At 37.8% G+C, this 12,122-nt stretch overlaps 1 protein-coding gene across 1 annotated transcript in view; it reads left to right on the top strand.

Annotated features, from left to right (window-relative positions):
* The window catches only part of usp28 (ubiquitin specific peptidase 28), a 21,802-nt gene extending 12,900 nt beyond the window's left edge, over positions 1-8,902 (top strand). Inside the window, exons 14-25 of the mRNA XM_014003939.1 lie at positions 902-972; positions 1,215-1,443; positions 3,049-3,375; positions 3,827-3,948; positions 4,186-4,449; positions 4,602-4,697; positions 5,027-5,205; positions 5,565-5,643; positions 6,426-6,505; positions 6,779-6,902; positions 8,086-8,284; positions 8,516-8,902. Coding sequence (XP_013859393.1) covers positions 902-972; positions 1,215-1,443; positions 3,049-3,375; positions 3,827-3,948; positions 4,186-4,449; positions 4,602-4,697; positions 5,027-5,205; positions 5,565-5,643; positions 6,426-6,505; positions 6,779-6,902; positions 8,086-8,284; positions 8,516-8,691 — 1,946 coding nt within the window. The 3' untranslated portion in view covers positions 8,692-8,902. The remainder of the gene's footprint in view (positions 1-901; positions 973-1,214; positions 1,444-3,048; positions 3,376-3,826; positions 3,949-4,185; positions 4,450-4,601; positions 4,698-5,026; positions 5,206-5,564; positions 5,644-6,425; positions 6,506-6,778; positions 6,903-8,085; positions 8,285-8,515) is intronic.
* The last annotated feature ends 3,220 nt before the right edge of the window (positions 8,903-12,122 follow it).

The raw sequence follows: 12,122 nt of genomic DNA, 5'->3' as shown, positions 1-12,122 counted from the left end.
ATTACAAGAAGAAATACATAATATTACAGGATTAAAATCATTGCGAGAATAAAGTCGTAATATTACAAGAAGAAATACATAATATTACAGGATTAAAATCATTGCGAGAATAAAGTCGTAATATTACAAGAAGAAATACATAATATTACAGGATTAAAATCATTGCAAGAAAAAAGTCGTAATATTATGAAATTAAAGTTGTAATATTATGAGAAAAAATGTCCTAATCTTACATTACATATCCATTTTCCATTCATCCCTCATTTTTTCCTCATGTCCTCCTGATTTTCCTCCCACCTGATGTGGACAGCCATGAGTGTCAATATGTTTCTGAAATAGTTTGCGCTGACTTTTGGGTCACTGTTAGTGTCAAATCCTTTCATCCAAATTATGTGACSACTWAATCTGAAAATGCARCCATTAATTACACACTACGACTTCAGTTTRTCATATAGTCGTTTGYACAATCTTATCAAAGTCCTGCTACTGATAATTTGATGTTAATGTGCCAAAAGATAAAGTGTTTATTTTAAATGATCAATACCTGAAGAATAACTTCACAAGTTGCTCAGTATTTCTCATTTTACCGCAGTGGTAAGACTGCTTTTTTGTGTAAAGGTTCTTGTAATATTACGACTTTATTTTCACAATATTATGACTTTTGTCTTGTAATGTTATGATTTTAATCTCATAAAGTTACGACTTTATTGTTGTATGATTAGGACTTTATTCTTGTAATTAAAAATAATAACAGTCTTGTCGTGTGGCCTTAATACTCCGTCGTCGTCTAATAGTTTTGCCTGATTCTGTATTTTTCAGGAAGATGAATTTTGTATTTTTTAGTAGAGCTGTTTATAAAATCTGTTTTCGGTCTGATTTCCTGCTGCTTTTTTGTGTGCAGAACTAAAGGCCAGCATTGACAAACTAAATCAAACGCTCGAGGGCATCTACTCAGACAACAGTCTGTGCCAGGTAAGGCTTCTCYTCACCTAATTTATTCTGTAAAGAACAGCAATTCAGTACGAGTTTTACTTTTTTGTAGAAAGTGCACTGACTAAGATTGCAGTAATTGTTTGTGACCTTTATGTTATATAGCTGAAGGTTATTAATTAAAATCTGCACAGTGGAGTCCTAATATTTAGATAGAGTCTCTGCACTGAAAGGTTTCATTAGTTTCCAATTTAAATGCTGTTTCTTCCTTTATTCTCGCCCAGGTGCCCTACAGACTTCACGCAGTGCTTGTTCACGAAGGCCAGGCATCAGCCGGTCATTACTGGGCTTATATCTACGACCACGCTAACCAGCGCTGGATGAAGTACAACGATGTCATCATCACAGAGTCATCGTGGGACGAGCTCGAGAAGGACTCGTTTGGAGGCATGACCAATGCCAGTGCGTACTGCCTGATGTACATTGATGACAGACTACCCCAACTTATCACAGGTATGTCCTTCAGACACATACAGCAGCATGGAAGTGAATATATTAGTTTTATTTTGTTCATTAATTCAAATAGTGAGATTCTGCAATGATAAAAACACAACTGTCTACAATAATTTCACATTTTTTTAATCAAACTCTAATTTCTCTGTGAGCAGTAGGCATGATTTAATAGTCTAGTCATAGCGTATTTTAGTCCTACATGTCTCCAGCTAAATTTAGGCCACATTAAAGCCCAAGCAGTTTAGTCATTATTTATTTCTACACCACAAAGCAACTCCAGTGGTTTAGGATTATAAACATGCAGAGGTATATAAAGTACTTGAAAAAAATAACAAAGTAAAAGTAAGAATATTTTAACAGAAAATGACTTTGGTAAAAAGGAATTTCCCTGATAAGAAAAGTCATCGTAAAAGTCATAAAACGTCGCACAATAATCAAGAAAATAAAAGTACTTTTTCACACACTCTAAGAAATGAAGTGTTGAATTTGCAAAAGCAGTGGTGGGCACAGTTCCCMTAAAGCACTAAAGCACTAATAGGGGAACTAATTTCCTKATTAGTGCTTTAGRGCTTTTGCTGTTTTTTTTWAATTMATTAGTGGATTAGCACTTGCTAAATTTAAAAGCACTAACTGAGGTCTTTAAATGTTATTGATCAACATTATTGTTCGCAGCTGAGGGTGAAATCTGTCACACATTTTGTTCATATGTGTGTCACTAACCTACAAGRTCACGTGTGTCAAACTCAAGGCCCGCGGGCCAAATGTGGCCTGTGGGTGACTCCGATTTGGCCCACCGAGGACACTAAGTGACAACATTCTGCACACAGTAAATATTGTCTCGTTGACTCTGAAGAATGTTTCATGTGTCAACTGGATTATTTCAGTGCTTTTTAGCTTTTGCTAAATTTTTCAGTGCATTAGTGCTTTAGAATTAGGGGACCTAAATATTTGAGTTAGTGCTTTAGGGTTAGTGCAACTAATATTTAGATTAGTGCTGCCCACCACTGTTTATAATCAAACTGGTTCCACTAAACCAAGTTGAGTAAATTAAGAAATTTGCACATTTCTTTTAAAGAAAGCACACACTTTACGTTTATTCAACTTGGTTTAGTGGAACCAGTTGACTTAACTTGGTTGAGTAAATTCAACTCTTCATTTTTAGAGCGCATGAACAACTCATTTCATGATGAGTTCAGTCRTATTTATATTAATTAAGGTGTTAAATTTTAAAAGTGAAAATGTAGTCTTTAGCTTTTAAATGCAACAAAATAAAAGTAAAAGTTACGATTTCAAAAAATACAAATCAACTGCACGGAAACAAAGTAAATGTACTTAGGTACACCTCTGTAAACACACAATCCAGTCAAAAAAATAAACAATTAATGAATCTGTAAGTCTGCTAAATGTTGACTTGTGGCTCAAATCTAACCAACATCTTTCAGACATCTTTGTACTTTAAAAAATTATTTCTGCTTTATACAAGAGACTGTGGCATATATTTTGGCAGCATGTTAATTCAATTGAAAAACATTTTGCTATTTGTAAATCTTTTATTGTGATTTTTATCGTGTTAATCTACTAATTAACCTTCTCACGTTTGCTCAGAGGACACGGATGATGAGACAGGCCAGGCGCTCCACGGCATGGACTCCCTGCCGCCTGTCCTCAGACGCTACGTCCAGGAAGACAACCGTTGGTTCCAGCAGGAGCTCAACGAATGGGAGGAGCAGTTCTGCCAGACCGCAACTGCACAGGAAGAGTCCACGACCACGGCGGAACCTCCGAGCTCCAGTCCACAGAAGACACCCGTCGAGCCAGCGCCGCAGTCAGGACCCTCCACTGAAGAACTGGATCAAGGAGCTGCTTTAGAGCCGCAATCAACCCCTGAAGAGGAAAAGGATAAAGATGATGATGCTGGGGCTACAGCTGCCGGTGTGTAGCGCTGACTGGAAAAAAGAAAGTGATGCTTTTCTTTAAACCACTGAAATACCCTAATTTTTAGTGTATTAATACTTATTTTGTCATGATTTAAACCAGAGCTTAATTTGGAAATTCTGTCCTTTCATCCAGTCTTTTTCTTTACTGGGTCACAGTCAGGTCTCAAGTCTATGCAGGGCCACATAAAGACAAATGAGACCAACAATCAAGCATGCTCTCACTCACACCTTGTGACATTTTAGAGTTAGCCCAACATTAATGATCTTGGTTTGTGCAAAGTAACACCTCACCAACACCCTGTATGCAGCTATGGGTCAGATTACCTGGAAACAAACCCTCTTGTTGACCAGATTTAGCTGACAGTTGCATCTCAGATGAGTTGAGATCGTGTTATAAAGATGTGATTTTTTTTTTTACTCAAACCATCTTTCCATGCATTTTGTAGCAGAGGATCCAGAGTTTTTGCCGCAGCCCGAGAATCCCGGCTGCCAATCAGATGCCACCAACACTCCAGCTGTCACTGACACTCTGGAGATGAAGCAGAGCTCAGTTGATCTGCAGAGTCAGGTGGGAAAGTCCATAATAATCCCCTCTGCATGGGATATGGGTCAGAGATTCTTGGCTATAAAAGAAACTGTGACCATCTGGGTCAAAAAAGTTCAGATACATAAATCATAACATGCAGTTAATTTTTTTTTCTCACAGTCAAAGTGTATATTTTAGTCGTAAAATATATTTTTGCACAAACGTTGCTGCTGCAGGGTTTCCACCGATCCAAGCTTTAGTTCATCCTGTCCTTGTCAGACCCCWGTCCAGGATGCAGATCTGAGTACTCAGGCACTGCCTGAACTCGGCGAACAGAAGGACRCGGCCCAATTCAGCTCTCAAAACGAAGAACACGAAGCCTCCGGAGAAGCTCCCGAACTTGCAGCAGAGCAGGGGAACGAGGAGCAGAACCAGGAGGCTCCGACCAGACCGCGGCAGGTGGAGAACGAGGTTTCAGAGGTGGAGATCCCCAATGTGGGCAGGATCATGGTGAGGGCTGACGCTGAYGGTTACAATGAAGAGGTAAACAAAATATTTTAGCATTAAAATATTTGTTTAGATTAAAATGAACTGAACTGTGATTAATTTACTCATTTTAATTACGGTATTGTTTTCTTTTTAGATATAATTTTCACTCAGTTTCTGCATTTTTTCCCAACTTTATATTTTCTCAGATGATGCTCACTCCAGCTATGCAAGGTGTCATCCTCGCCATAGCCAAGGCCAGACAAATATTTGACACAGAAGGCCCTGAAGCTGGCCTCATCAAGGTGAGAAGCTTTAGGCTTATTTTCTCTTATAACAGTAAATTACATCAAATCAATAGGATTGATTTGAGGTGACAGTTTGGCCTGATTACAGTTTAAATAATTATCTAATGTGAAATAAAATTCAGATACAAACACAAAAATATGCATTCTGAAGGATGTGCTATCCTTCATGTCATAGAGTACAATGTTGAATATGATTTTAATAAACCAGTTTTAAATTGGTTTTCAAACTTGTAACATGTTCAATTCTGAGTCATTTCGGCTTATTTTACACATTCATGTTGACTATGAGCATTTTAACTGAAATTGTTATATCACTGCTCTTTCAGGCTTTCCATGAGGAGTATTCCCGCTTGTATGAGCTCTCCCAGGAGGAGAACACGCCCCAGGAGGATGCCCGTCTGCAGCAYGCTCTGGTTTACTTCTTTCAAAACAAGGCGCCCAAGCGTGTCATTGAGAGGACGCTGCTGGAGCAGTTCACAGACCGCAACTTGAGCTTCGACGAAAGGTGCGCACAGGAAAACAGCTTCATAACTCTTGAATATGGCTTGTTTCTTTTAGCGCTTGTTTAAAATAAAAAATAAGATTACAAATCAGCTGTTGAGACATCATAAAACAACAAAAGAAGACTCTCTTGAAAGCACGACAACTGCTTTTTCACTTCAACAATTTTTGAGAGTTGTATATTTGATAGGCCGTACATGTAGCAGTTTGCAAAGGTTAACACAAGGTGTTACTGATTCCACCACCCCGCAATGCAGCTTATTGGGCTGTCAGCGTGCTTTGTCTCCCATCTAGTGTCCAAACCTGAGACCTGCAGCTCCTGAGCATCATTACAATCTTCAGCTGTCCTTGTTTTTCATGCAGGGCCATCAGCATAATGAGGGAAGCCCGATCCAAGCTTCGTCTCATTAAACCAGAAGATATGGACATGGATGAATACATGGTACTGTCTGTGATCTGATGAGTCAATGTTAAATGTGCCAAAGTTTGCCAGACAGGCTTATTTTCATGTTTTGTGGTTAATCATCTCTACCATATTTCATTATTCCAGTGGAAACTGAAAAATAATGCAAATATCAGACATTTTCAGCCAAAGAATCAAAGATTCATTTAGTAACTCATTTTAAGATAAACCATTAGTTTAATGGGAGCATTGATCCATTTTTTACATAAAACAAAAAATATATATTTAATTTGCTGAAAGGTTTACAGTAAAGCCTAAAAGCAATAACACGTTGACTAAATGGCCGTCAAATATCAGTTTAAAATATTATGAATTTCAGTTTAAAAAATTAAAATGCTAAATGTTACAGAAGAATTGTTTATTTTGTTGGGTCTGCTTGTTGGGATCTTACAGCATTTATTAAAATGAGAACTTGGCAACCTCCAGTACAATGAACAACTGGGTTTTAAGGAAATTGTACTCCCAGATTCAAGCTTTAAGTTGTCTCTGATAAAAAAAAGTAATAAATCTTATTTTCTAATAATATCATTACCAAAAGAATATTTATTTTTTTCAAGAAAAAAACAACATTGAAATTATGATTGCAGCCATTCCATTTTAAAGGTAATTTCTCCATAGAGCATTGTAATTAAATTATGTCACTATTAAATTTATGTGAGTAAAATTCATCAGTTGAGCCTCTCTAACATGACTAATGTGTACCAACAGAGTAACGAAGGCACAAATCAGGAGCTTGCTGTTGATTTTCTGTTTTCTCCCAGGAGTGGCATGATGACTACTTGCTGTTCAGGACGGTGTTTGTCCATCTGCTGACCGGACTGGAGCACTACCAGCATGGAAAGTAAGTGTCAAATATTCACTGCAACACTGCTGCGACCAAATGTTTTACAGCTTGTCTTTGAATTTGAATTGTGCATGTCATATTCATATCCTGTGAGGGCAAAAGAAATAAAATATGTATAAGCAAAATGAAGAATTTTGGATGCGTATCACTCCACTGCTTGAGTGGAACTTGGTAACTGATTTGCCTGGTTAAATAAAGGTTAAAGCATAATTAAACTGAACTGAAAGGGTTTGTTGTTGCTGATGTGATTGTGTCCTCTTTGTGCCTCAGGATGCAAGAAGCTTTGAACTATTTGGCTCACGCGTACGAGACCAACGCCACCCTGCTGAAGAAGGGAGACAAACGGGGAATGGACAAGTCCCTTATTGCAGTTTACAGGAGGAAATGTCTTGCTGTGAGTACAGCAACACGTGTAAGCTGTGATATTTCAAGTCAAGTTTAAGATTCCCACGCTAAATCTAAAACCACAGCCTGTCCATGGTAAAGAGGCACTGGCTTGGATCAGAGGAAACTTTGAGGCTCATAAAAGTTATTTCTGCCCTCTTCTGGGAGTTATGATTCTCCATCCGACGCTTCATGACATCTGGCCAGTTGCTGAAATGTTTTCCTTTGTGCCAAATGTCTGAGCAGGACAACTGACTGCCCAACATTCCCTTATTTAGGCTCTGGCTGCAGCAAAACAGTGTTTGAAATGAGAAACTCTTGGGTTTGTTTCCTAACATTTGTGATGTTTACACTGAAGTCACTTATTTCAGTTAAAGGCTTAAATGTGGCCATTCATTCTGATGATTCAGACCAGGGGTGCCCAAACATTTTTTTCCTGAGAGGGCCAAAATTAGAAAAAAACATTTTCCCTGAAAGGACCAAAATTCAAATCAATCTGAGGACCAATAATATATGAAATGCAAAATAAAGTTGTTTTATTTTCTATGATTAAGCTAGCAGCCAGTGTGGTTGCCCACCTTTTTTTCTCTTCAGCCCATGGACATGGACAAAATTCAACGTATCCTCAGGCAGCAAAGTCTCATGGGGCTTTTTACATTTAAAATTTTAGTATATGTATTCTTATAAGGTGTGCATTTCTAGATATGGGCTTAAATCTAATCTAAATGTCTCAATCTAATAACCAGGACAACTGCTGGTTGGCCAAATCAAATGGCTTGGCGGGCCAAATTTGGCCCCACTTTGGGCTCCTCTGATTTAGACTAAGATCATCTTGAGAAATGATGGAGCTGTAACTCGTGCAACGCTAGAGCTTGGAGTATGTGTTGCAAATGATTTACAGCTACCACACTATATCTGTAAAACTGACTGTTAGAGCTTTTTCATGATTGCTGAAATTGCATGTGGTCGCCATCTTGGATTGACTTGACTGCAAGAGTAAGCTGTAGGCCAGCTTTTTTATTTATAAGACATTTTGCTACTTGAACAAACACAGGTACGCCTTCTGCCTTTGGTGGCAACTCCGTTAATTGTTTTTTCTACATTTTCTCTTTCAGTTTGATTGGGAAAATGAAACACGGTTGCAAAGGTGAAAGTAAAAGTTCCTCTGTTTTCTCCATCTCTCTCCTCCTCAGGCGTTGAATGAGAGYGCGTCCCGCCTGTTTTGCAGCGGAGAAGAGAGCAAAGTGGAGGAGGGCGTTGCCATCATGGACGAGGCCGTCATTCCCTGTCTCCACCTGATGAGCCGCGACTCAGCTTTACCTCAGGAGGACCGGGACGCCATGGAGAGCATCCGGAGCCACTGGTGCTGCTGCCTGGGCCAGGACATGGACGGTGAGTTATAAACAGCATATCACAGAAGAAGGTGAATGCTATGATTCAAGTCCTCTTTCAGAAATTATTATGAGCTTTTACCTAAAGATCAAGAATGTGAAGTGAATTGTTTCAGTTCAGGCTAATTTCCACAGCTGAAAATGAATAATTGAAGGTGAACAAAACCGACTATAATCTAATAAAACTAAACACTACAGCACTAATTTCTGCTGTTTGTTCTTTTTTTTACAGATGCACTGCAGGTAAAGCTGGGTGAGTTGCTGCCCAGGGTTCTGGATGGTTCCACTGGCAGAGTAGTGCTTAAAGATCCACCAAAAGTCCACCTCAACCAGGCGCACGACCTGTGCAGCCGCCTGGCTGCCGTCATGGAGTCCATTCACAAAACCACAGTCGTAGCTGTAAAGTAAAGTCCTGCAGGAAGCCCACAGCGGTGGTACATCTTCACTGCCAGCAGCGTGGCTGCTGAATCGGTCGGTACCGTAGGACTGATGGATTGAGACAGTACTTAGATTCTAATGTCTGCTGGCTTGGCATTGCACATGCAAACAAAACTGATGTGTTAATGTGCGGTTAGATAAGAGATCAGGCACAAATACATGCTCATCAAAAAAAATAATTTAAAAAAAAACGTCTCTGAAGAAATTAATTCAGTCATATCATCTCTGCCTGCTCATTTATGTAACATAAAGAACCTCCATCAAGAAAAAAACAAATAAACTAATACCCAAAATGTGTTTTTGCCAAAAACCTGCAGAACTCCCAATGAATGTTTAGTGACCAAATATCATCTGGCATTGACATGTTTTACATTTTAACACACTCAACTTTACTGTTAACACTCAAGGTGTATTTTATAACTAAAACTTTAACTATCTCCTTTTGTTTTTTAGACTAATTCCTCAAACGTTTGGAAATCACCTAGCAGGATTCAGTTTTTGCACTTTTTTTTCCAAACAGGTCTCATTTACTGGCTGCTTTGTTAAGTAAGTAAAGTTTATTTTTCTAGCACTCTTCATAGATAAAAATCAGAAAATGCTTCATTATAAAATGCATAAAATAATATGGATACACAGGAAGCAATAAATCAATACGGGTCACTTAAAAAGAACATAAAAAACTAATTAAACATATTGTCATGAAAAGAGCTAAATCAAATCATGTTTGAATAAAAATTTAAGGCATTGTTGATGAAACAGTTAAGATCCTGTTTGATCCAGTTCTGGTAAAGCTGCAGATGATTAACAGTTGTTTTAAAGTAGTAAAAAGTGCATTACAATAATCTAAAAGATAAAAAATAAAAGCATGGAAAACCATTTCCAGTTTATGGTTCATCTCCAACYTTCCTTATTTGGAAATATCAAAACAAAGAGATAAAAACTGTACTGAAGCGATCTTCAAGAGACATAAATTGTTWAAAAAAAAACATCCAAGTTGCTCAAGCTGATTTAACAGCAGAGCTTTACTGATTGGTCGCTTAACTCGACAGGACATTAAGATGTGATCTGCTAAAAATGTTGCCAATTCAGACTCCTCATTTTTTTTACAAGGCTTAAAAAACACTCTCTTTTTACTGCACAACTTGTTAGCTTTTTTTAATTCATGTTTTTATCTCCTTGTGTTTTTCTCATCCATAGCAGTAGTGTGGATAAAAACACCAATAAATGTCAGGAAATCAGGTACAAATTTAAAAAAAAGAGCTGTTGTGTGCTCAGGTTTGAGTAAATTAGCTACCTTGAACTAATGAGGAGTGAAAACTCTTCCAACCRTTTGAAGATTTTAACTGAAAGACAAGATGAAACACAGATAAGATCCTGTTTTTCTTGTGTAATGAGTCCAGCAGAGTGTTTGGATCCGCCAAAGTTTCAGGGCAGCATTGTAGAGCTCCAACTCTCATAACTCGCTGCAGACATTTTCACTTGTACTCTCTGAYGATCCTCAATAAATCGTTAAAATCCTCTGTATCTTATTCATTATTGACTCGTGAGTTCTCCTAACCTGTTAGTTAGCTTGTACATTTTTATATTTATTTCAAACTTTAGAACAGTTTTGGCAGAATCTGTGTGCTCAATGCTTTAAAAATGTTTTCTATGCTCCTTAARGAACTAAATAAAAAGCATTAAATCCTTCATGTATATCTTGCTCTTCTCCCTCGTTTTGTTCTGTTGTCTGAAGTTTGTTAAAAGCATGAATGAGCCTCTCAGTTTCACATGTCATGCATAATATTGAGGTTTATTTTAGCTGAATCCCAGCAGCACCTGTTGCTCTGTTTCTGTAATCACTTGTTTAGCAAATGTGTGTTAATCCACAGCAAAAAAATAGTCCCAAAACCTCTGAAGAAAAGTGACGGCGTCTACTTGTAATCATCCATCTTTTTGTCATGGGATTATTATGTGCATTATGTCCAACATCATGCTACTTCTATTCATGTTCTCACAGTTTAGGCAATAACTAATCTCATTTTGGTTTTTCTAATTTACCTCTCTTCATCCAACATTTAGTCGTGTTTGCAGCGACAGTTGACAGAAAAAGTTCACGTAAACCTCTTTTATCTGTTTACATTCCTACAATAGCCTGTAGGTTCAGTGTGGAATTAAGTCTTAACTGTTATTTAACCTGGCATTATGGTGGGATGAAGGCAGTAATGCTGATGAGATGGAGCAGACGGCGAGTAAGATTTCTAAGGTCCAGGCAAAGTGGTGCTGTGTGTGTCACATGTCAGCACAAAGTTCTGCAAATAATAACAAACTACTTTTGTCTACAATGTCCATAATTTATTGTGGTATAGATACACATTTGTAGTTAAGTTCAACAACAAAATGCATGTTTATTTTGTAGCACTGGGCTTTAGTAACTGTCTTTAATACTTTTTGAAGATACTTCGAGTTATCCTGTGTTCACAAATATCCATTATGGAAATTAAAGCAAATTAGAACCGAGTTTGCATATAAAATCTGCACGTATCTGGGTGTTTGAAGCTCCTGGAAAGCTATTGGCCTAATGTTACTTCCTTTGTTTTTTGTCTGTTTGTTTTTATAACCCAGTGGTTCTGAATGGCATCTATCATTGTATCAGACAGACAGACCAGGGGTGAAAYGGGGCACCCTTAAAAATTACTGCCCTCTTCCCTCTATATTTATCCGACAGTATATACCATAAACATTCTTCTCTTGACTCATAAGCTTTTGTTTTGTGGCTAAAAATTAGGGATTCACCGAAATGAAAATTTCAGCCGATATTGATATCCGATATAATTATTGCTGTTATGGCCGATAACCGATATTTACCGATATTACACAAATTATCTTAAATGTTTACACACAAACATACTTGTTTTTTTAATACCGCAAATAAATGGCCAGACCTCTGACATGGCTCCCTACTTCAGTTATTCCTGACTGCGCAGCGTCAATATCCCTATCATGATCAAACAGATACTACTCGACCAACCATCTCCCCTCCCAAAACAGAAACACAAAGCTTAAAAAGTGGGAAATCGATATCGGACACTAATATCGGTCCAGTTTTAAATATCAGACCCATACCGATATGCTAAAAAATGACCAATATCGGCCGATACCGATATTAATGTTGATATATCGTGCATGCCTACTGAGATTGAAGGAATGAACGAGGAAACAATAACTGACTGCAACACCATTCATGGTTAACCAGCTTTCATGCTTTCTGACTGCACCCTCATGTAAATCAATTAAACTTTTATCAGATTTATTTGCTTTGTTAAGGCCCCCATCTTTGATAGATAGATAGATAGATAGATAGATAGATAGATAGATAGATAGATAGATAGATAGATAGATAGATAGATAGATAGATAGAT

The sequence above is a fragment of the Austrofundulus limnaeus genome, unplaced genomic scaffold (genome assembly GCF_001266775.1).
Source record: "Austrofundulus limnaeus strain Quisiro unplaced genomic scaffold, Austrofundulus_limnaeus-1.0 Scaffold21, whole genome shotgun sequence".
Taxonomy (NCBI): domain Eukaryota; kingdom Metazoa; phylum Chordata; class Actinopteri; order Cyprinodontiformes; family Rivulidae; genus Austrofundulus; species Austrofundulus limnaeus.
Note: the sequence above shows the minus strand (reverse complement) of the source record. Positions and strands in the feature narration are given on the sequence as shown.